Consider the following 25,760-nt stretch of genomic DNA (forward strand, 5'->3'; position numbering starts at 1 on the left):
TGCATATATTTTTTTTAGGTTTTCATCATTTTATAATTTCTTTTTTTCTTTTTGGCTGCATTGGGTCTTTGTTGCTGTGCACAGGCTTTCTCTAGTTGTGGCAAGTGCGGGCTTCTCATTGCAGTGGCTTCTCTTGTGGAGCACGGGCTCTAGGCGCACTGGCTTCAGTAGTTGCAGCACGCAGTTTCAGTAGTTGTGGCACACGGGCCCTAGAGTACGCGGGCTTCAGTAGTTGTGGTGCATGGTCTCAGTAGTTGTGACATGTGGGCTGTAGGGCACATGGGCTTCAGTTGTTGTGGTGCGCAGGCTCAATAGTTGTGGCTTGTGGCCTCTAGAGCACAGACTCAGCAGTTGTGGTGCACAGGCTTAGTTGCTCTGCGGCATGTGGGAGCTTCCCAGACCAGGGATAGAACCTGTGTCCCCTGCATTGGTAGGCGAATTCTTAACCACTGCGCCACCAGGGAAGTCCCTCCATTCACTTTTTTTTTTAAATTTATTAACTTTTTTAAGTTCCCCAAGCTTAGAACCTCAGTCTTGGACTCGAAAGTGTGACGATATAAAGAAAGCAGAAACAAAATTCTCAAGAAAATATATATTGAAGTCAGTGTCATTGTTGTGAATTTCTTAATATGCAATTTGAAAGAGTTCCAAGATGCATTCTATTTTAAGATAACTAATGGAAATCACATAAAGGCATTAAACTTAATTTTCTTACAGCTCACTTTAATCAAGTATGCAAATATGTCTATGTCCTACTGAGATATCAAATAACGTTTTTCCTCTTGAAGTTATACACATAAATTTACACAACCACCTGAGTGAATTTATAGATGTTGTTTTTTCAGAGCTCTAGGAATTTTTTAGGAATTTACTGTTGAATAGCATCTCTATCATTGTCATCAAGAGAAGATAAACCTCCATTCACTTATTTATTTATTTATTTATTTATGTCTGCATTGGGTCTTCGTTGCTGCACGTAGGCTTTCTCTAGTTGCGGTGAGTGGGGGCTACTCTTTGTTGAGGTCTGGGGGCTTCTCACTGTGGGCTTCTCTTGTTGTGGAGCACGGGGCTCCAAGCCTGCAGGCTTCAGTAGTTGTGGCTCACGGGCTCAGTAGTTGTGGCTCGTGGGCTCTAGAGCGCCAGCTCAGTAGTTGTGGTGCCCGTGCTTAGTTGATCTGTGGCATGTGGGATCTTCCCAGACCAGGGCTCGAACCTGTGTCCCCTGCATTGGCAGGCGGATTCTTAACCACTGCACCACCAGGGAAGTCCCTCCATTCACTTTTAATGTTGACTCAGTAACCTTGATGCATATACAAATTCTTTAATGAGAATTAAATTTGATAATTTAATTTGGTTATCTATTGTAACACCATTGAATCCCTCCATGATTCTTTTCAAAATATACTGGAGAGAGAATAAGAATAGGGAATAATCCATGATAATTTAATTTTCTGTGCCTACCCCCAAACTAAAATTGCCTAGTTCTCAGAATTATAGCTAAATTTTTCATCCAAGGATGCAATATTCATCCTTGTACTCAGGAAACTCACAGTCTGACATTTTTAGGGTTGCTGCTACTTTCTTAACACATCATTGTTGACACTTGGAAAGAATGACTTTTTGTAACTTGAAAATCCTATTTATTCTTCAACTCCTGCTAGCTTAAGGAACACTAAATCTACATATCCTAGGAGGCATATCTGTCCAATATATCCTATGTATTCATTGATTTATGAACCAATAAATCTTTCATATACAGTTTAAATGAGCTTATGATAATTGGATCAGAGGAATACTAGTCTAGTTTGAGAGTACAGCAGAAAACCAATCATGGGAGGCTATGATGAAATTTTAATTATAAAGGATATTGAATATCTTAGGGTGACAACTCTGTTGTAATAGATGTAACTTTGAATTGGAAAGAGAGAAAGTGAGATTTTTTTTCCCCAGTTCTGCTTGAAATCAACTCTGTATTTCTAGTAAATTATCAAACCATTCTATGCTTCAGTTTTGTATCTTCATTAAAGTTACCACCCCATTGTCTTTGGTTCACTGGGTTTCTTGGAAAATTCCCCAATAGATTAGATAAAGAAAAGTCTCACGTTAAAGTGTTGATTGATTGGGGAGTTTTGTGTATATATATGTATATGTGTGTGTGTGTGTGTGTGTATACACACACACACACACACACACACACACACACATATATTTTTTCCTATTCAGGGCTGAAAAGCTGAAGTTGGCATCAAGCAACTTCAAGTTGTAGATGTATAAGTTAAATGATCTTTGAGACCCTTAGTTCAGAGATGCTGTATAAATAGAACCAGTGCTATAAATAGAACTAGAGTTTTCTTCTCAATTCTGTCAGTCAAGTAGAGTATGCAAAAAAAGAATGCAGAAACTTGGGCTTTTGCTGTCTTTTGACTCATCCCCCTTTCTCCTCAGGTTATTTGGATAATTTTATGAGACTTCTATCCCCATGCTGCACCCCTCTTTTTTCTGGCTAATAATCATTGAGAATTTATAAAATGAAAAATTTACATGCTTTATCTGAATAAATGTCTAGCAGGAACTGTTGGTAGTAAGTACTATTTTTCTTTATTTTACTAACCTGAGATTTAGAGGAAAACAAAAAAAACTTTCCCAGTGACACATAATAAACAGTAGAGCCCGATCTTGAATCTTGGAGTCTGGTTTTACATCAAGCAGGATTATTGTAAGAGGACCCTAAGTAGGTGCATGACCTAAGCATACAATGGGATTAAAAACCTTGAAGTGGATTTGCATCTATTATTGCTAGTGAAATTTAATCCTAGATCTTACTACCTAAAAGATGCGTGTAAAAAGTTCTGAGGATACCACAAAATTGAAGAATCTATAAGTCTTTTCTAATTTTAATACAAGGTTTCTAACTTTGATAAAGGTTTTAGGTAACATTAATTTCTCATCAAAAGGCCTTAAAGGATCTTTTAATATCACAGAATACATAGTACATCTTAACTTGGCTAATTTAGAGAATTTATATTTTACCCACCTTATAATGTACACATAACTGCTGAAGGATTTATGTAACAAAATCCATCACAAGGAATACACTAATGAGATTTATATTAGAAAAGTCTGGGAATTCCCTGGCAGTCCAGTGGGTAGGACTCTGTGCATCCAATGCAGGTGGCCCGGGTTCAATCCCTGGTGGGAGAACTAAGATCCCACAAGCCAATTCATTTGTAAAACCCCATTACTTAGGCAGAATATCGTAGGTGGGATCCTGCAAGCCATGCGGTGCAGCTTAAAAAAAAAAAATTCATTTGTAAAACCCCATTACTTAGGCAGAATATATAGGTGGGAAGATGGTACTGAAAGAAGAGGCTGGGATATGAAATACAAATCTATTTTGTATAACACTTTTGCTAAGGCCAGCCATTTAAAAAATATATAAATATATATATAGTCCAAATACATATATATGTATGTATGTGTATATATACGTATATATATATATTCCAACTGAAGTCTCTAAAAGACAAAAAAATTGTAGTTATAAAAACAATTGGATAGGATCTCGTATAAAATACTTGGAAATTAATTGCTGGAGGCCAGTAACATGATTCTTAATTAGAAGTGCATGTGTAGTGGTCAGATGTAGTATTACTATCTCAGGAAACAAGGGCATGGACAAGAGCTTCCTGAAGATTTTTTTTTTTTTTTCTTCCTGAAGATTTTGTTAAATTCCTTCACCTTTTTGGGATCCAGTTTCTTCATCAGTACCAACCTGACTGGGGATTGTGCTCTTGTGAGCATTAAATGAGTTAATATGTATAGACATAATATGTAAACAGTAGTGCTAAGGCATCAGCATGGCAAGGAGGACCCAAAAAGCCAACAATTACTTGATACTCTGAATATATGAACAGATACTTTTGAGAATTCACCCTTTTTTAGGTGGAGGTATAAGTTTGTTTGTTTTCTCCAAGCAACAAACACAATGGGTATAGAAAGGAGATACCATGGCCTTCCTTTAGACTGAGCTTAGGTCATATCCTGGAAAACAGTTCCAATTTGAGGTACCTCAACAATATCTACATTTTTTGAAATAGAAAAAAATGGTATACAGATCGATGAATGCTGTGGCTAAAACCCACTTGGGAACAAGGATATTTTTTAGTGTCAAATTACCATCTTATTTTATTCTATGGCTAAAATCCCAAGAACTGCAGAGGAGAAACAGAGCCAAACAAGTTTTTCTATTAAAATAAAAGGCCTTGAGTGATGAATGGAAACTTGGAACAGGTTTTAATGGCAATACTGGAAGCCAGAAATTAAATACAAACTTACCAATTTCTGGCATATATTGAGTCTCAGATAGAATGCTGGTACTAATTTTATTTAATTAGAATCATGGCTTACCCTAGGCAGTTGATATTATCATTCTAGAGAGCTCAACTTGTTGCTGGATTGGCCTGGACACTTGATGCTTCCTCACTTTGAGTCATTGATAAAATATTGAATAAGGGATAAAACCAATGGTGAATCTCGGCAGTCACCTACAGGAATTTTCCTTCCAGGCTGAAACATTCCATTAGTAAACACTTTTTGTCACTGTTATCCAAACAATTATGAAATCATCTAATCATACTGTCTTGCAGCCTTTCTTCCTTCTGTCTGTAAGGATATATTGGAGGGACTTTATTTAATGTCTCCACGAATTCCAAATAGACTATGCCTGTAGCATTTCCCTTATCAATGAGTCTAGCAACTGAAAATCTAAAATGCCCATGTGAAATGTTTTAAAGTCTATGTGGTAGGTTTGATGTTACCAGTTTTCAGTTAAGCCAAAGTAGTCCCTAGTATTGAATGCCTTTAAGTGCTCATAAACAGTTACTTTGGTAACAATAGAGTTTTGAAGGAATTTATATCAAACTCAATGGCACTTTTTTAAAAATAGGAAATATGGTACTCTAGTCACATCTATAAGTTCTTCTAGTAGTCTGGAAGATCATTTGTCACTTGGCTTACTTATAGCGCTTTTATGCTTCCTATCTCCTCACTGACCTTGAGGTTCAAGTTCTACTTAAACATTTTGTTCAATGAAAAATAAAGAATTTGGGTGAGATACTTTCTAAATCTCTCTCAACCTTTAACATTCTGTGATTCTTGGTAGGCCATCTCAATTGAAAATACTGATAGAGAAGCAAAGCCCTCAAATAATTGAAGAGTTTGATTTTGTCTCTTATATTACACAATCTGCCCCAAGCCTTTAATGTATTCTCTGTTTTTACTAGTACTTGTCCAAAGATAGTTTGAGTTCCTTTGTTTATTCTAAGCAATTTTCAGATGCCTCAGTCAAAAATCAATAGTATATTAATTTCTCAGACCTATCAATAAAAACTTACAGGATCTTTCCCTAAAAGTTAATGCATTCCCTCTGGAGGGAAGGGACTGTGGGAAAAAATCAGCTATAATGTTATCTGAAAAATCTTTTTTATCTCTCCAACCATTGGATGCTGTACCTGTGACGAACGCTGTAATCATGTTGGTAAGCATTTTCCTTCTGAAGATGCATAAAGATCAGAAGTGCAGTTCGTTTATAACAAGATGGAATTTAAAAACTATTTTGGACCACACTAAACATTGGGATGTTCATTTGTCTCTGTTTTTAAATTATATATCATGTGCTCAGTTTGTGGAACAACATAAATATACAACTTAAAATTGAAAATTAGAACCTTCCCTATTTGGCAGATACTCCCATAATGGTCAGCCCAAAGCCTGATCCAACTAATGAGCATGTCCCCTTGCCCTGTGGCCAAAAGACTCCAGATTGTTTGGTTCCCCAAAGTAAAATGATTTGTAATGGCACTAATAATAGAGAAAGGAAAATTTATGTGAATTAGGAGAATTCACTGAGTACCAGTATTTGTCTTTCTTTTTTTTTTTTTAATATTTACTTATTTATTTGACTGCTCCAGGTCTTAGTTGGCATGCGGGATCTTCGTTGCCGCGTGTGGGATCTTTTCTTTTTTTTTTAGTGTGGCACGCGGGATCTTTAGTTGCAGCATGGGGGATCTAGTTCCCTGACCAGGGATAGAACCCGGGTCCCCTGCATTGGGAGTCTTAACCACTGGACCACCAGGGAAGTCCCATACCAGTATTTTTCTTAGAGGCTTAATTGGGTTGTGTTCTGATTGGTTTTGCTCCTGTGTCCAATGACCTTGTGATAGATGCATTTTACAGATACAATTAAGGGATACTATTTCAAAGTTCTCGTCTAACATGAGGGTAAACAAAATCATGTCTTTTTGTGGCACTTCTCGTATCATGTCACTTTCCATGTTAGTTATGAGCAAGGAATACCTTTATTTTATAATTTTTAATTATAATATAAAGTAGAAAGAGTGATAATACTTTTGAGCAGAGCCTTTCTTAGCGTCCAGCAACTTCATTAGTAGGATTCAGTTCTCCAGGTTTGAAATATTTTGAATTTCAAATTTTAAAGGAAGTAAAATCATTGCAGGCTCTTGAGCCCTCTCACCATTAGACCTAGGGAAAAAAGGGAGAAGTAGCAGCACTTCTTAAATCTGCTAAAAAAGGATCTGAAGAAAATGAAACAGCCATCACTTATTTATTGAGAGTCTGTAAGTTTTCCTACACTGTGAAGAAATACACAGACATATACGACATGGCTTCTGCTTGTAGGTTGTGTATAATTAAGGTAAGGCAATAATATTAAGGCATTTGGATGAATTAAAGAATGACACATTCAGAATTCTGAATGTCAGCATTGAGAGAGATGTAGACTACGAAAGAGAAAAAAAAGGCAGTATGTTTAGAGTAAACAATGTTTCATGGATTAGGTAGGTTTTAAGATGGACATTGAAATATAGAGAACATTTAAAAGGGGGAGAGAAAAGATGAAGCTATTTCTATTTGAGAGAATTGCACAGGTAAAGTTGTAAATTTAGTTCTGTTCAAGAAACATTAAGTACCTCTGTGCCAAGCTCTATACTGGGCGCTAGAGATTACAGCATTTTTGGGAACACTTCTGTACTCTGTTGCTAAAGTATTTTCACATATCCTAAAAAGGTGAATCTCTTGTGAGGGAACAAATCCCTTGAAGGAATTCTCATGACGGAAGTCCCTTTTCTTTGCTGATATAGAAAGGGACTGGTTTTTGTTTTCAAAATATAGGCTAAGCTCTAGAAATAATTGGGTAAGCTTAACTTTGGTGCACACTCATCTTTCCCATCATCACTGACTTCCTGTCTGGCATAGTTACAGGTGCATATCTCTGTTTGATACCTTAAAGGGTCATGCTATATATAGACTGTCAACTAAGGTTATCTGATGATAATAAATTGTTGCATTTTAATCATAACAATAATAATGATAATAATAATAACGTACTTGTCAATTACTATGCAGATTGGTTTTTTTTCTTTCCAGTTTTATTGAGATATAATTAACATAACAGCATTATATAATTTTAAGGTGTACAGCATGATGATTTAAGTTACATACATCATGAAATGATTACCACAATAAGTTTAATGAACATCCATTATCTCATATAGATAGAAAATGAAAGAAAAATCTTTTCCTCGTCATGAGAACTCTTAGGATTTATTCTCTTAACAGCTTTCATGTATAGCATACAGCAGTGTTAATTATATTTATCACGTTGTACATTATATCCCTAGTACTTATTTATCTTATAACTTGCAGTTTGTACCTTTTGACTACCTTCATCTAAACTCCCCCCTCCTACACCCCCCACCTCTGGTAACCATAGGTCTTATTTCTTTTTTTAAAAATTTTATTGGCGTATAGTTGATTTACAGTGTTGTGTGATTTCTTTTTCTGTGTGTTTGTTTGTGAAGTATAATTGACCTATAGCACTATGTTAATGTCTGGTACACAACATAGTGATTCAATATTTCTATGTGTTACAAAATGATCACCATAAGTCTAGTTAGCATTTGTCACCATACAAAGATATCACATTATTATTGACTGTATTCCCCATAGTGTACATTTCATACCTGTGACTTATTTATTTTGTAAGTGGAAGTTTATACCTCTTAATCTCCCTCAGATTGTTTTATATACATCATCTCATGTAATCGTAATGATTCTATGAGTTTACTTAAAATTGTCTTCCCCAATTAAAATGAGTTAACTGAAGCTTAGGTTAAGTAACATGACCAAGGCCACACGGTTAGTCATTGGCAGGGGTATGACTGACTTCAAAATCTGCGCTATTCTGCTTTTCAATAGGGGGTTCTTGAAGGTCCAAGGAAAGGAAGGAATGCATAGTGGTGTGGTTGAGGCATTAGTATTAATATTCGTAGACAGGGCACTTGCCAGCAATCTAAGCAATCCACCAACTAGTAAGGTCGGCATGAGACATGTACAATAGTATGAGCAACTAAATCATTGTAGTGCCACATACAGAGTTTGCCATCTCTTTAGTACGTCTTTGAAGAGGTGGCTGATTTGTGTTGGTGCTATGTTTTTCTTCTCAGTCATTGAGGGAGTAAGTACTAGTTGAAGCTTATGATCCCAACACATCAAAATGGACAACCTGGCAGATGTCCTTGCTGGAAGATGACAAGATTGCTAAAAGAGGGGCCCTGATTTTTCTCCTGAGATTTGACACTTGGGGGCTTCCATTAAAAACATTACCAAGCCTCTGTCATTTTAATCTCTTCTTTAAGTGCCTGTGATCTTTTCAGGGGCACAGGTCCACGCATGGTCAATGCCTAGTGACCAGGTTTCAGAGCTGTGGGCAGAGGTGGCAGTGACTGTGAAAGCCTGGGAGGAGATGAGGGAAGAAAAGGTCACTCTTCCTGACAACTTTTAACTTGATTCCACTTATAAGCCATTTATTTTCAGAAATAAGTAATGGGTGAAGACAAAGGCCAGGCCTACATTTCATGCACTTGAGAGTTAAAGGCTTTCTGAGATCAAATTACCACAGCAGAGACAGGGTTACTGTAGGGACATTTTGGGAGGAAGCAGACAGAGAGGGAGAAGCCAGAGGCCTACGAACGAACGGAAACAGGAATAGAATGTGATGGAAGTTGCTTCCCACTTTGCACTCCTGAGGGAACAAAGAGGACCAATAAGAAGCAGCAGGGATAGGAGGAAGCTGGGAGCTTCTCTGGAATAAAATGGGTTAGGTTGTGGAGTTGTCAGCTGCTGTACTTGGTAGGTGGGAGGAGGAGATGTGCTAGTCCAGGCCTTTGAAACCTGGGTGCCTTGGCCCCTTCAACTATGCCCTGAAGGAGGGAAGTGTGCCAAATGTCAGGTCTCCTTCTAGTTTTGTTCCAGTTCATAGCTAGAAAATGACAGCAGAAGATCTAGGGGCAAGACGATGCTGAGAGAAGAGAAGGAGAAAGGACATTTTAGTGAGTGCTTTTGTACAAGTGGGACAATGAATTTTAAACTCTTGTGGAATAGATGGGAGGGCCTGGGAAAAGTGGATGTTCAAAACAGAGAAACAGAAGCAATGACACAGAACAGAAAGGCTTCCTCTGATCCTTCTGCCTTCTTGTTCACTGACAATTGGTTATCCTTTCGTTGCCTCTGCAGCAATACAAGGGGGGAGTCTTAGGGGAACAGAGACCCGGAGGGGTAAAGGAACCTTATATTTATGTAAGATGAGCTGCAGCTATTGAAATTGCTGGCTATTGTGAGATAAATCCCAGCCTTCCACATTTTGCTTAATAACAGCAGACTTTTCACTGCAAAGCATTAATGGAGTCCAAATTCCAGCCAGGCTTGGGAAATCAAGAGTAACTCTCTTGATGTAATGGTTTTGCAGGCTCTTGAAGACATTGTCATCTGTTAAAGAAAAAAATTTATATCACTCTTGAAAGAAAGAAAATGTCTTGGGTGATAAATGAAAAAAATGTGAAGTAAAATGAGGAAAAGCTTGAGGGAAGAATCTCTTTAAAATTTTACTAGATTCTCCCCACTATGATCAAAAGGGGTCAAATAAGAGCTTAGCCTGCAGCTTCATGGAACCAATTTTTTAAAGAAAGAATATTAAAACCTGAAATATTGGTTATTTGCCAAGGCACACACTGGAAGTAAAAGCCACTTGGCTAGGAGCAGAATTGAGTGTTGGATCGCAGGATGCTAGTTTTAGGCTTGCTCCGCGAAAGATGACAGCACTTGCCACCCCCCCTCCCTCTGCCCTAGAAGTTTCTGCAGTATTTAGGAGTATTCAGGGGAAATGTTGGTGTCAGGGAAATAATCCCCATCATCAGTAACCTCAGAGCGCCTCACTTGCGTTTGTTTCTTTGAACGTGGAGCCGCCGCCCAGATATCCGTACTTAGCCAAGGCCCTCGGTGTATTTTCTTGACTTGCGCTTGGAAATCTTTTCCTGGGAGCTGAAAGCCCAAGTCCTAGAGACTTAACTGCTTTTCCTAGAATAATCTCCTTACAAGACCAGATCAGCAGCCGAGGGACCGTGGAGACCGGCTGAACAGGACAGTGGGGGCAGGGAAAAAGGGAGTGGCCGTGTTCCCGGGGTCTGCTGGGATCCGGCCGGTCCGGGGCGAAGGAGCTGGGGCTGGAGTGGCTGGAGCGACTGGGCAGTCCGGGTCGCCGCCCGCCACCTCGGTGCGGAATCGGAGCCGGACTTGCTGAGCATTCCTCCCCCTCCTCTTCTGCTTCCTCTTCCCTCCCCCTGGACCAGCGGCGGCGGCGGCGGCGGCGGCGGCGGCGGCAGGAAACGAAGCCGGACTGAGCGACTCCGAGGCGAGCGGAGGAGCTGGGATATGGGGAGTCAGAGCGGGCGGCGGGGCCAGGAGCCCTCCGGAGGGCCCACGAGGGGAGCGGCCCCGGCGTTTGCTAGCTCGTGAGGCGTGGGGGAGCGGGCGCAGGGCGGCACGAGCGGAGGCGGAGGCGCGGCCCCGGCGTGGAGCACGGCTGGGGAAGCTGCTGCCTCCGGCCCTGCCCGGCTGCCTCCGCCGCGGCCGGTGGCTATGGAGCTGGCGGGTACCAGACCTGGGGCAACAGAGCATCCCCGACTCCGGACGCCCATGTCCTGGCTGCTGCTGCTTTTCCTGCTGCTACTGCTGCTGCCGGGCCCAGCGGCCTCCCAGCTGCGATACTCGGTGCCGGAGGAGCAGACACCTGGCGCGCTTGTGGGCAACGTGGCTCGCGCGCTGGGGCTGGAGCTGCGGCGCTTGGGGCCGGGCTGCCTGCGTATCAACCACCTGGGTGCGCCCAGCCCGCGCTACCTGGAGCTGGACCTGACCAGTGGAGCTCTCTTCGTCAACGAGCGCATTGACCGGGAGGCGCTGTGTGAGCAGCGGCCTCGCTGCCTGCTCAGCCTGGAAGTGCTGGCGCACAGCCCCGTGGCGGTGAGTGCCGTGGAGGTGGAGGTACTGGACATCAACGACAACTCGCCGCGCTTCCCGCGGCCCGACTACCAGCTTCAGGTAAGCGAATCGGTGGCACCTGGAGCGCGCTTTCACATAGAGAGCGCGCAGGACCCCGACGTGGGCACCAACTCGGTGCAGACCTACGAGCTCAGCCCCAGCGAGCACTTCGAGCTGGACCTGAAACCCCTGCAGGAGAACAGTAAGGTGCTGGAGCTGGTGCTGCGTAAGGGCCTAGACCGCGAGCAGGCAGTCTTGCACCACCTGGTTCTCACAGCTGTGGACGGGGGCAGCCCTGCCCGCTCGGGCACCGCGCAGATCTCTGTGCTTGTCCTGGACACTAACGACAATTCTCCCGCCTTCGACCAGTCCACTTACCGCGTCCAGCTTCGGGAGGACGCGCCCCCAGGCACATTGGTGGTGAAGCTGAATGCCTCAGACCCGGATGAGGGCTCCAATGGCGAGCTCACGTACTCCTTGAGCAGCTACACGTCGGACCGGGAGAGGCAGCTCTTCAGCATCGACGCCAGCACGGGGGAAGTGCGGGTAAGTGGAGAGCTGGATTATGAGGAGGCCTCTTCCTACCAGATCTATGTGCAGGCAACAGACCGGGGTCCAGTGCCCATGGTGGGTCACTGCAAGGTGCTGGTGGACATCGTGGACGTGAATGATAACGCACCAGAGGTGGTGCTCACGGACCTGTACAGCCCAGTGCCTGAAGATGCTGCCCCCAACACCGTTGTGGCCCTTCTCAGTGTCAATGACCAAGACTCAGGTCCCAACCGGAAAGTGAGCCTGGGCCTGGAGGCCACACTGCCTTTCCGACTGAATGGCTTTGGAAACTCCTACACACTGGTGGTGAGTGGCCCCCTGGACAGGGAGCAGGCGGCTGCCTACAACATCACAGTGACGGCCACTGATGGGGGAGTACCACAGCTCACATCCCAGCGGACACTGCAGGTTGAGATCTCTGACATCAATGACAATCCGCCCAGCTTCCTGAAGGACTCCTACTCCATTTACATCGAGGAGAACAATTTGCCAGGGGTGTTGCTCTGCACTGTGCAAGCCACAGACCCAGATGAAAAGGAGAATTCGGAGGTGACCTACTCCCTCCTGGAGAGGGAGATTCAAGGGCTGCCAGTCACCTCCTATGTCTCCATTAACAGTGCCAGTGGCAGCCTTTATGCTGTCAACTCCTTTGATTATGAGAAGTTTCGGGAGTTCTTTGTGACTGTGGAGGCCCGGGACAAGGGGAGCCCACCACTGAGCAGCACTGTGACCACCAACGTGTATGTAGTGGACGTGAATGACCATGCCCCTCACATCCTATATCCTACCTCAACCAATTCGTCAGCAGCCATTGAAATGGTGCCTCGAACTGCCCCTGCTGGCTACCTGGTCACTAAAGTCATAGCCATGGACTCAGACTCTGGGCAGAATGCTTGGCTCTTTTACCATCTGGCCCAGATTTCTGACCTGGACCTCTTTAAAGTAGAGCTACATACAGGAGAAATTAGGACTACCAGGAAGATGGGAGATGAGAGTGGAACCACTTTCAACCTGACCGTGGTGGTCCGAGACAATGGAGAGCCATCGCTGTCAGCCTCTGTGGCCATTACAGTAGCTGTGGTGGATAGGGTTTCCAGAATCCTCCCTGACACTCAGAGACATGTGAGAAGTCCTCGGACATACTCTGAAATTACACTTTATCTAATCATAGCATTAAGCACAGTGTCTTTTATATTTCTTTTGGCAATCATTGTTTTGAGCATCATCAAGTGCTACCGCTACACTGCTTATGGCACTGCGTGCTGTGGAGGCTTCTGTGGAGTGAGGGAGAGGTGCCCTGCAGAACTCTACAAACAGGCCAACAACAATATTGATGCCAGGATACCACACGGCCTCAAAGTGCAGCCTCACTTCATTGAAGTGCGAGGGAACGGCTCCCTCACCAAGACCTACTGCTACAAGGCCTGTCTGACAGCAGGCTCAGGGAGTGACACTTTCATGTTTTACAACACAGGGGCGCAGACAGGACTGGGACCTGGGGGAGCCCAAGCAGCAGCAGGTGACAGCAGGCACCTCACAGGCCAAAGTGGGCAGAGTGCTGGGAACCTGATTATTCTAAAAAACGAAGCTGTTTCTCAAAATGAGGTGAGATAGTAGTCAAGGGGTCTTTCACAAAGTCATGCATTTTTCACATTCCCCCCGCCCCCTCGCAGTATCATGTAGTTGGCTTTCTCGAGTTATTAACAGTGACAAGGGTTATCTGGTAAACTGTGTGTGTGTGTGTGTGTGTGTGTGTGTGTGTGTGTGTGTATGTGTGTGTATTACCTGTGATTGGATTATAATCTGCTATGTTTCCTCTCTAGAGAAATAGGACTAGAGAATTGTTTTACTTTCCATTTTCTTTTCAGATATATGAAACCTTGACCATAAAATTGTTTGAGAAATGAGGATTTGTCTTAAGTATGTGGTGTTAAAGCACAGCTCTGTAGATAGAGCTGTAGAATAGGCCTGAGAATAAGATGATGCTATAGAGGGTAACATTATGAGATTCAGGGAGAAATGGCCTGTGCTGTATCATCTACAGGGAAGGTTCCCTTTTGAAATCCTACAGGAGTGTTGTTTTTCAAAAGTTCTGAAACCTCTCGGGGCTGTGGTGGTCATCTCTGTCTGCTGTCCCTGTTTATACCATGGACTATCTACAATGAAAAGTATCCAGTTAATATTTCTGGTAATTGCATTGAACTAATGTGATGAGATCTGCTAGAAAGTCATGTCAGAGGTGATAAAGCCATAGAATGTGGACCTCACCCTGAAGACAAAGTTTGATTTGGCTGTTTGCTGTGGTAACTATTCTGTTGGGGCTGTCAGAGGAGATGAATGATGGTACGGCAGGCATCCAAGAACCAATTTGTCTGATTGGGCCAGGGAGATGGTAGAATGAGTGGATTAGGGCTGTGGGGGTATGGTGAAGACCAGGACAAGCTGGGGTTGGGGAGAAAGAATTCTGCCGCTAGTTATCTTTTTTGGTCTTGTGTGAACTCCTTGTAAGAGGATTTCCCTGCATTTAATGTAAATGTAATCTTCTGATTTCCTCTTGAGAATTCCTAGGGTTTTGATGAGATGTGAAGCAGCCTCTTCAAGCCCTTCATGTCTTTAAGTTAAATGATAGTACTTTAAATGGTACTTCAACATGTTCCAAAGCACACATTCAATTTCTGGATCTAGCTACAAAAGCCTTGGAAAGTGGATGGCTTACTGTACATGAGAGACAGAGAGACAGGTGTTAGTAGATACACTGGTTTTAAGTAGGTGTAAGGCCAGTTTGCTCAGTATATGAAGGATGTATATAAATTGTTGGACAGTGCATGTGTTTGTGTAGTGTGTTTGTCTCCATTTGCATGCTTGAAATAATAGAATTCTGCTTTGTGATACTTTAAACTTGGATTTCAGAAGCCAAAATTTTGTCCCATAAAAAGTGATGAATTGTTTCTTCCCAAAGAACTACTTTGTAGCTAGGACTTTCAGAGGTCCTACAAAATGAGTTAATAATATTTGTCCCTCCTATATTTTTGTGATGTGTTTTCACTGACATATTGTTCTCTTTTTATTAATGTCCATAGTTTCACATTCTAAATTCATGCTCATCTTCAGGAAATTAATGCATAAGCACAGAAAAGAAGAGAGATGGATTGAGAGAATTTCCATGTACATTGTAGGTAGATTTATCAGAAGAGCCTGATGTTAGTCAATGCTGAGCAGCCACGGGAGGCAGATTGCAGATTAAGAAGAACAGGTGGGGTGGGGGGAATCAAAGAGCCTCCAGAATTCTTTAGATCATAGCTTTTGGCAGCATGTAGAAAGGCTTAATTTTAAATAAGGATGCTGTAGACATTTGCTGAACAAATTACTGTGAAGTCCTTTTGGGCCTGGGGTGGCTGCAGGTGGTAAAGAGGCGCAGAGAGCAGGCCAGGCAAGCTTTGCAACCAGCTGTGAGCCGGAAGCGCAGGGGAGTGACACTCTCACCCTCTCTCTCCTGACTCAAAGCTTGGGGCAATTTGATACGTGAACTATTTCTGTCTTATACTGACCTGTGTGTTAATATGTGCTTTGGTTCACAAACCTTTAATTTAGGGAGAAAATTATGTCAGAAAGGTGCTTGCTTTTGTGGGATTTTGCCAGGAGAGTACATGATTTTAATAAAGACAAATTTTTGCCAGACGTTTTTGGAAATCCAGTGAAGAGAGCCCTAAGATCTATAGCTCCTGGAATTATTGCGGTTATGGGTAGAGAGTGAGTCACGTTGTCATAGCATGGCAAAATGGGGACAAAAATCACTCAACTCTGAAAGTCATCACTGCTAGATCAACCTGTTAAATTCTCATGTTAGGCTTTCTTTCTTCCCTACCCAGTCACTGCAGATGGCAGGAGAGTCCTGGGGTGCAACTGATTCCATGTACCTACATTAAAATTAGATGGGGATCGGAAAGGCTGAGTAAGGGAATTTGCGCTCACTGACCACCCTACTATACAAAAATATTCTGCACTGCAATATATGTATGGTTTCATTACCTGTAAGTCATACATTAAATGAATATTTATCAACATCTAGCACATGAGGAAACAAGCTCAGAGAGGTTAAGTAACACACACAGTCACTCTCCTAGTGGTATTTTAAGTCATATCTGTCTGACTCCAAAGACTGTGCTTTTTGAAACAGTATGAGTAGATAGAAATCCCAATGTTTATATTCCTTTTGATATGGGATCCTCAGGCATTCAGGCTACCACTGATTCACCTAGTAGTGTCAGTTAACTGCTCTGGAAAAAGAGGAATTCTTTGCATAGAAGTAGGTCACCAATGGGAGGATCAGTGAGTAAAAACGTTACCACCAAGCTAGGATATTTTTATTTGTTTTACCGTTGGCAAAACCTGTTCAGATCTTTTATCTTTGTTCTCTCTCTAATTTCTCTCTTGTTGCTTATTAAATATCAGTATTTAACATCAGGCTAATCTTTTGGTAGATTTTACCCCCAGTGAGTTTATTTCATGAGCCACTTGTGCGGTGAGGTTTCTGAAGTAACTGTTTAGCAGTGGGGCAGAATTTCTCTTTGGAGAGCTCTGAAAAGCTGGTGTTCAATGTGGTTGGCACCCTCTTCAGAATCTCCAAGAAAAGGAACCAAACCTTAAGGTGGATTCTGTGCATCTGTGGTCCTGTGACTGCTGATGAGTCACTTTGAGTGCTCTGGGCAGATTTGTCCAACTGCGCCTCAGTGGGACCAGTTGGCACAAGATGTGGAAATCACAAACGAGTAGCAGAAATGAGTTAAGTTTACATTCACTTTCACTTATTTTAAAGCAAGTTGTAGTCACCAAATCTTCAGTTATATTTGCCACTGTGCGTATATATTCACTCTAATTCCAGTTGTGGTAACTTTGAAGGGTGAACCCTTCTTTCAGTGGCACCTAATTTATTTCTTGCAGGACTGGCTTTTTTAGCTGGTGACTGACTCTGTCCTGGATCAGAACTTACACTTAGTGTAAAGTGCCATCGTGGTGAATTTATAAAAACTGCACAGTGGTCAGAATAGGCAAAGAAATTGTATCTGAACTTCCATCCTCTGATGGTCACTTTTGAATGGGTGGGGCTGTTTTGTTTTGCCATTTCTGTACTGGTTATAGGACTGTTCTTCTGAGAAAAGGTTTATTTTATTTGGTCTGAGAATACGTTAATTTCTTCAAATTACCCCCTTCCTCCCCTTTTCTACAGATCTGCTGAGCCAGATGGAATTATGGCTGAGCTCCTCTCTGTCTCTTTATCTTGCACATATCCTGACTGATGAAGAAATCTATTTATTGTAGCTTGAATGTCATTGGCCTACCCTTTGGTCTGACCCAGGACTGAGCCTGCACATGGGCATCTGGTCTAACTCAGAACACTCTGCAGGGACACAGCCTGGCATATTACAAATTGTCTACTGGCATGCTGTTTGCTTGACAGAATAGCAGAGTTGGTTCTGGATACTTGCCTTGGTTGGCCACCAATTTTTGCTCTCAGTGAGAGGTCAGGATGATGTCTGTTTGCAAACGTTTGATGAAAAATTACCATCACCAAGCCCAGAGGTTTAGCTGAATTGAATGGGGATTTACAGGTGTCTTTGAATATGAGTTTTGTAAATTTCACCTGGCTCCATGTTCCTGGGCATATTACAGTATGAATATAAATTTGGCTTATTCGTATGATAATATTTTGAGTACTATAAAAGCATGATTTCAAAAATCAAAGGTCAAGAGAATTCCTTAGCAGTGTTTTAAATCTGCTAGCCTAAAAATTATACAAGTTTTTGTCTTTCGAGGATTTGAACTCGACAAATGCAGAGAAATCTCCAACATTGCAAAAATCGAAGAAAAATGTTAGTCCCTTGGCACAGAAGCAACATCAGTTCCTTTCTGGCCTCGCAGGGTCAGAACTCTGGGCTCCAGGGAAGTAAAACTGTGGGTGAGAGAGTAACTGCTGCACTAGCAGGCTGTGCGTCCAGAATTAAGCAAACCTAGCATTTTCTGTTGTACTAGAACCCATTAGGTATGTTTTAAAGTGATGTGTATTTTATTTTCCTGCTCTGTGGATTAGGATTATAAATGACTGTTTTTAGAAGTAAGTATTCACCTAGACTTCTCATATTTATCATCTTTTCATTTTGATTTACTAGAAGACTAATATGTAACATAACAATGATTATTTTAGATGTTAGATTCCTTTTTGCCTTCATGACCAACAGTTTATGTGTTCATTTTCTATTGCTTTGTAACAAATCACCACAAATTAGTGTGTAAAAACAACACTCATTTATTACCTGCACACTGTGACTGGGTTCTCTGCTCAGGTTTTCACAAGGCTGAAATCAACATGTTGGACAAGCTGAGTTCTCTCTTGGAGGCTCTGGGGAAGAATCTGCTTTCAAGTTCATTCAAGTTGTTGGCAGAATCCAGTTCCATGAGGACTGAGCTCCCCGTTTTCTTACTTACTGTTGGCTGGAGGTCACTCTCAGCTCCTAGAAGTTGCTCTCAGGTCCTTACCAATATTTTAACAGTGGAGAATATTTTCTCACACGGAATTCCTCTCATGCTTCAGATCTCTCTGATTTCTGTCTCTGATCTCTAGACCCAGATTTAAAAGACTCGTATAATTAGGTCATTCCCACCCAGATAATCTCCCTTTTTCAAAGCCAGCTGTGCCGTATAATATAACTTAATCATGGAGTAAGACCCATCATATTCAGTCTTGGAGATTATACAGGGCATTTACAGTAGGGTGTAGGGATCTTGGAGGCCATTTTAGGATTTTGCCTATCATAATTTATATCAGTGTTCACAAAATATCACTGAAAAATTTGCAGTGGATACATCTTTAATAGATTCCTACTAGGAAGGAAAAGGAGATGCTACATGTAGTCTTGTTTCTCAGAGGACCATTTATTGATAGCTTCATGGATTTCCATGATAAGAAGATAGCATATTACTTCACTGAGTAGTCCTATGGTGTTATGAATGACATAGGGTATTTTAAACCTATTTTATTTCAAATCTGTCTTGGAAGAGGTGATTCACCCTTTTGTAGCTCAAATATTCCATAGTATAAATAATACCATTACAGAATAAATCAAGTCTTAGCTATAATTTTGATAGAAACAAATGGATTCTTGTTCTTCAATAATACTACATCACCCACGTGGACTACCTAATTCAGTTTTTCCACATCTGGAATTTCATGACTTATTCTACTGAAGGGCTACGCTTTGAAACAACAGAACATACTGGGCTTTTCACCAATAGAAATTAAGCAAAGCCCAGGGATGTACCATCCAAGTACTAGAGAACTAAACATATGTCTCATTATATTAGGTATATCAGCAGTCAACCTCTCAGCTTCAATTTTTCCAAGTTTAATCAATTTTTCCAAGTTCACATGAAACCCATGTACATTTTATTACATTTAATTTTGTATCATTTTAAAATAAATCAATCTGGGAAAGTCAGAAGTAAAAAAGAGAAAAATATATATCTGTCATTCCACGCAAATTTATTTAAAACACAGACTTTCGCGTTAGGGGTACCTAAAGATGACTATCAGCCAAACCTACCTATCAGGCAGGTAATTTAATCTCTCTAAAGTTCCACATTTCTAATTTTTGTAATTTAAGTACGATAGTGTTGCCCTTGCATGGTAGTTAATTTATTCGAAAGCCTTTAAAAAACCTATCAAATACCTGAACCCTGCTAGCTTCTGAGGCTATAGCTATGTATTATGAATATTTGAGAATATCAGTATGTATTATAAACAAAGATATAATCCCTTTCATAAAGTTTATGGTCTAACAAAGGTGTTAGGATAAATGCAGTAATATGTATAAAGTGCTTATTCCATTGCCTAGTATTGTGTGACTACATAAAACATATTAATTACTTTCTTCCTTACCTTTTCCCTGCCTGATCTCACTGCCGTAAGATGTCTCATAACTATGATTTTGGCGAATAAATCTCAGAAGCATCTTGTTGCTGAGGGACTATTATAGAAAATAGCAGCATGACAAATTACGTGTCGTTGAGGAAGTGAGATTATGTAATGGACTGAGTTTCCTGGTCAGTCCTGCTAGAACTGTGCCTTTCCGCAAAATAAAGTTGGTGATTTCATTCACCAGATCAAGTTGCAGCAATTTTCATCATGGATGTTACCCAGTCATAGAAAAATTGGCAGCATTTGCTCAGCAGATGTCAGAGTCTTTCTTGAAGGAGGGTTCTTACAGCTACCAAGCTGACACCAGTGCTGCTGATGGTCAGGGGAAAGCTGGTGATGATACGATTAATAAAAAGTATTTCAGTCATATTTTCAGGTTTACCAAATGGTTTGCAAATATTTTCTCTTTTGCTCCCTCTACTACCCCTGATAGAAAATGGGAGCCCCTTCATTTCATCTGTAGATAGTTTTATGGTACTTTATGAGGAACATCAATAGCATTTTGTGAATTTGAGAACCAAGGAGGAAGCAGCTTGTATCTTGCCAACAGAATGGAAGGGAGCGGAGAGGGCAGTTAGTGTATGGGGACATTTGAGGTAAAGTATCCTAGAGTTGTAGCTTTTTCTGGGCCTTGACTTGGCTAAGTTGTTGAATATCATCTAACCATCCCAAAGTCTGTCTGGAAGTTGAGATGCTGATCACTTCTTCTCTGGATCTTGTGAAGAAGTATGTTTACGAAATACTGTGCATCCCTTGAATGAACTATAAGAATGACAGGAACAAACTTGACATTTTGAAATAGTTTATTGGCATTACTGTGGCCTTGTGTCTACCAAATATAATTATAGTCCAGAGGAAAATGCAGAATACAACCTCCATCTCTTCATCTTTCCATTCAAATAGGCCTCAATATTCAGTGACAGGACCACTTTAATCTCTGCCCATGAAAACACTTCGAGAGGAACATCTGTCATGGGTTTTTCATAATAACATTTTTGCTAATTGATAACAAGATAGTGATGGTGATTGATTTTGTCCCCAGTGACTCCTGAGTAGCTTCTACTCAGCACATAACTTCCAGAGCAGTCTTTAGGTGCCCACGTTTTCCTCGGTGTCCCCTCCACTTTGAATTGACAGTTTGAAGACACAGGGCAATGCATCTTTCCAACACATAGGTGGTGCAGAGTGAGTCAGGTTCTTCTTAGGTTTCAGCTGCTCCCTGTTAAACAGAGCTTAGCAAACAGTAATTGAATAAGAAGGCAAAGCCCTCAGAGGAGCAGGAAACAAGTACAATTTTATGAAAAGGATTATGCAGCACAACAAGGTCAAACCCGGCCGTGGTTTGTTTTCCTCTCCCTTGTATTCCTCTTCAATCAGCAGAAGAGGCTGTTATCAGTTGCTGGCATTATGACTGGGCACATCCGCCCAGAGTCAAACATGCTGCAGTTTGCAAAGTCAGCAGCAGATTGCAGTGCTCTGCAGTCCAGCCAGAACAGCAGAATTTGTGTAGCTGTGGGCCCTGTTACAGCTAGAATACCAAACTGGGGATGTTCCCTTAACGGGGCATTTGAGGGCAAAAACAATGAAAGCTTTTCCTCTTTCAGAATAGACTGTCCTTCCACTAATGCTGCTTTAGGAACATAGACCTGTTTTGTTCTGTTTTTTAATTGAAGTATAGTTGATTTACAATATTGTGTTGGTTTCAAGGGTACAGAGATTCAGTTATATATATTCTTTTTCAGATTCTTTTCCATAATAGGTTATTACAAGATATTGAATAGAGTTCCTTTGTGCTATATAGTAAGGCCTTGTTTACCTATTTCATATATAGTAGTGTGTATCTTAATACATAGACCTGTTTTGAGCAAGGCAAAGCCAAAGCCGGTCCTCACAGCATCATTAAATCCAGTTTTCCATGGTATTTCATCTGTGCAAGGACCCTGATGAGCTAATTTAATTTTCTCCTGAAGTGCTATATATATGTGAATATCATCTTAGAGATGCATATGAAGTGGCTTCCTCCATACTTTTAATAGCTACATTGAAATATTTAAGAAACAACTCATCGGTGAACGTCGTCACTAGGAGATCATCGTTTTTGCCATATTAACAAAAACTCCCTTTGTGATTTTGCAGCCCCGACAACCCAACCCTGACTGGCGTTACTCTGCCTCCCTGAGAGCAGGAATGCACAGGTATGGCTTTCCCTCCTCATTTCACTCAGAAGTTACTGCAACTGTATGACTCAGATAAACTGTCTTCATAGGCCGGAAGCAGCTGTCAAAACTGAGAAGCTTAGATGCTTTGCCAGGAGAATGCAGTTGTTTATATGTCTCCGTGTCTATTCCTTGAAACATTGGAAGCGGTCAGCACCAAACGCTTATCAAGTGCCGGCAAATAAGAATCTCCTGTAAAATCACAGATACAGGCGACTGTTTACTTTCTCTCATTAAAATTTCTATAAGGAAGTAGCTTCAACTTCTTTCATCCCTTCCTCATCTGTACTTTCTGTCCTTCCCTTAAAATTATAATGAATACTGATGCTTTCAGACTTGAGTACATTGTGTAATATATATGCACTTGTTGTCTACCTTGGTTTTCCATCGCACATTGACTGTTATATCCTGTTAACCACAATAATTGTTGTTCATGTTCACCCCTGTTAGAGTCTCCTTATCTTTTCCATCTTGTTGCTATCTTATTGCCTGCCCTCAGTGGCAAGAGCTCTTCAGAGGATGAGCCATGTGAAGGGCCTTTATTGAATATCTCGAGACCAAATCTAGCTTACTTTTAAATTAACCTAGAGTAATAACATTACTTTAAAACTCAGATTAAATATAATTTTGCCTTCTCTACTTTGTCTCTTTGACAGTAATTGATTAACTACCATTATTCCCAGACCTGATCTAGTATTCATGCCACAGGGCCAAATAAAAGATTCATTATTTGTGAGTGTCTTTGGGAAACCAAATGGAGAGAGCCAAGCAACTAGTGTTCACTACCACCAAAATAACTTAGTTTTAAAGAAGAAATAAACTCCAGACTTAAGCCCCTCAAAATATCTGGGCAACTCTTGAGTAGATCGTCACCAAACCTTGATCAATTTCTAAAGAGAGAGCTTACAGAGTATGTATTGAGTTAATGAAAAATTAGTTTTAGCCCGTTAAAAACACATTAAATTAAAATAAATCAACATATTCCCAAACATTACATTACAAATTGAGCAGAAATCATTATAATGGGTGCCCTTTCTAAACGAGAAGCAATCAGTGAAAACTGAAGATCAGTAGTTGGCTTGGTGAGACATCACATTGGAATCTGGTCATAACTTTAGGCCAGAAACACTTATGCAGATGCCAGAATACTAGGTTTCAGAAAGATTCTTTCTATTTGTTAGAAACCAGCTTATGCTTTTGCCTGCATCTGAGCTATTGTGGTGGACTATATGATAGGAAAAAATATGGTTTACAATACCAACTTCTTTTGTCCCAGTTGAATTAGCGCTTTACTTGAAAAGTACCAAAGCTGTAAGATGCACCTTTAAAACTATATTAAAATAAAATACTAAACTATATCAGTTCCTTATTCCATTTTCAAATGAAAAAAAAAAGCCACATGTGTTTCTATTCAGGTTTCAATTAAGATATTATGAGATTCAAGTAGGATAAGAAATGAAATAAAAATTAAAACTAAATGTTATTTATTCCTCACAGTGTAGTACATGGAACATATGTTAAAGTTGTGAACTTAAACAACACTCATCTTTTTCACACATACGCTTGGCTTCTTGGCCTTTCTAGCCTCAGATAGCATGTGCCTGTTCCTTTGAAAATTCTGCTTTGAGCTGAGCTGGTTCCTAGGGTAGTTCCATCTTCAGAGTGAATCTAATTGAACCCATACAATTTGCTGGTAGAATCCACCAACACCCGAAGGATATTAATATTTGGAAAAAAGAGAAGATTCTAGGGTGTAGATGAAGGGAAGAACAGCAGTAAGGCAGAGCTTAATGAGTGAATTTCCACTAGATATGTTGTTTGAAGTCTAAGAATAAGAGGATATTGGGAATTCCCTGGCAGTCCAGTGGTTAGGACTCTGTGCTTTCACTGACGAGGGTGCGGTTCAATCCCTGGTCCAGGAACTAAGATCCCATAAGCCTCCTGGCACGGCCAAAAAAAAAAAAAAGAGTAAGAGAATATTGAACTTAGAGATGACATTCCCCCACAATATTTCAAGTTTGCCTGCTCTGTTGAGTCACATGACCCCTTCAGGCAGTAGTACTCTAAGTTTTACTTTAGTAACTTAACTTCCGAGATGAACCAATGCCTAATTTCAAAGAGTCCTCTTATTTTGGTGAGGGTTTTCTTGGGTGATATTTACTCTTAGGGTCCCATTTGTTCCTTTCTTCATCCAGAAAATATTGAGGGTCTCATATCTGCTAACATTACACATACATGAAGAATATGATGTTCTCTCTGCCCTTGAACAATTTACGTTCTAGCTCTACTTGCCTCTAAGGATCTCCCAGTTCATGTCTCACTCTCTGCAATATTTTATGCTGAATTAATCTCTTCTGAACTGGGATCCATGAGTGGTGGTGATAAACTTCCTCTAGTCCCAGGAAATGTAGGGTGGGTTACCTATGAGGAAAAGATACAGAAAGAGTAAAACAGAAAATAAAGTTAAGAATTAATTGGGCCAAACTGGAATAATACTACAGTTACCAGCAAATAATGTTCGTGCTTTCCTCTTTCCTATGAGAACCCAGAAATAAGAGAACTAGCAAAAGAGGCTTGGGGCTTTTGAGAACAAGCTCTCCTCATCTGCTTTGGCATTAAGACGATAAAATGGCATTAGCCCTCTGATGGGCTTCCTGTTAGATTTAATGAACACCACACAGCATTACTGAAAACCAAAATTGCTATAAAGATAAAGCCTGTTTATCGCCTGCATGGTGTAGCAGGCAGTAAGTCAGCAATGCTTTTGCAGTTGATGCAAGCTGACTGCTCAGTGGTAATTGCTTCAGTTCAAGCATGAGTAAAAAGTGTTAGCTGCAGCCCTGCCTCCAGAGATGTAAGCGCTTTCTGAGGGTGGAAGGAGAGCTGGAAAGGCATTTATGGTCTAACTATTATTTGGGTCTATGTGTTTACTCAGCTCTGTGCACCTGGAAGAGGCTGGCATTCTACGAGCTGGTCCAGGAGGGCCTGATCAGCAGTGGCCAACAGTATCCAGTGCGACACCAGGTAAAGACCCAGGGTCTCTCCCTTCTTGCTTGGGTTCTGGAAAGCCATTGAGATGACCTGTTTTTGTAAGACCAGGAATGTCAGTGGCTCTCTTTTTATTCTTACTTCTTTTTCTTACATGTGTGACTTCCTTGCATACATGATTATGCAGGAGTATTTTGATTTTCTACTTAATGTACTTCAGCAGTTGAAAACAGATAACCTAAGGGTGTGTGTGTGTGTGTGTGTGTGTGTGTGTGTGTGTAAAGTTATTTCCTGAAATAACTGGGTACATTTCAAATGCTTAGGCTGTCCGAACTACAACAGGCAAGATCTGGTGGCCTCATGCACAGAGATGACACTGTTAGCAAAGATCTTTTGGTTAAAGATGATGGAAATCCACTCAAAGTAGTAAGCAAAAGGGAGACTGATAGATTGATTAACAGATAGATCGATGAAATGGAGTTTCTCATGGAAGTGGAAAAGTTGTCAGAACCAGGGCACCACTCTGGTTGACTTCAAGTCACCGTCAGGCCTCCTCCTTCCCTGACATGTACATCATTCTGCAGACTGACTTTTATTGCCTTGACATGCACGTTGCCAAACATGACCAGTCTTGCAGTTTC

At 41.1% G+C, this 25,760-nt stretch overlaps 1 protein-coding gene across 8 annotated transcripts in view; it reads left to right on the top strand.

Annotated features, from left to right (window-relative positions):
* The window catches only part of LOC309622639 (protocadherin alpha-C2), a gene marked incomplete at its 5' end in the record, with an annotated part of 176,592 nt that overhangs the window by 117,641 nt on the left and 33,191 nt on the right, over positions 1-25,760 (top strand). For 7 of the 8 annotated variants that reach the window (XM_082378625.1, XM_082378623.1, XM_082378621.1 and 4 more), the window contains 2 exons: positions 22,052-22,110; positions 25,067-25,155. In XM_082378625.1, the coding sequence (XP_082234751.1) occupies positions 22,052-22,110; positions 25,067-25,155 (148 nt within the window). Of the gene's footprint in view, positions 1-653; positions 13,549-22,051; positions 22,111-25,066; positions 25,156-25,760 lie in introns of those variants that run through there. The other variant, XM_082378617.1, reaches the window with a different exon arrangement.

Source organism: Balaenoptera borealis (genome assembly GCF_965194805.1).
Source record: "Balaenoptera borealis genome assembly, chromosome: 2".
In the NCBI taxonomy this organism is placed as follows: domain Eukaryota; kingdom Metazoa; phylum Chordata; class Mammalia; order Artiodactyla; family Balaenopteridae; genus Balaenoptera; species Balaenoptera borealis.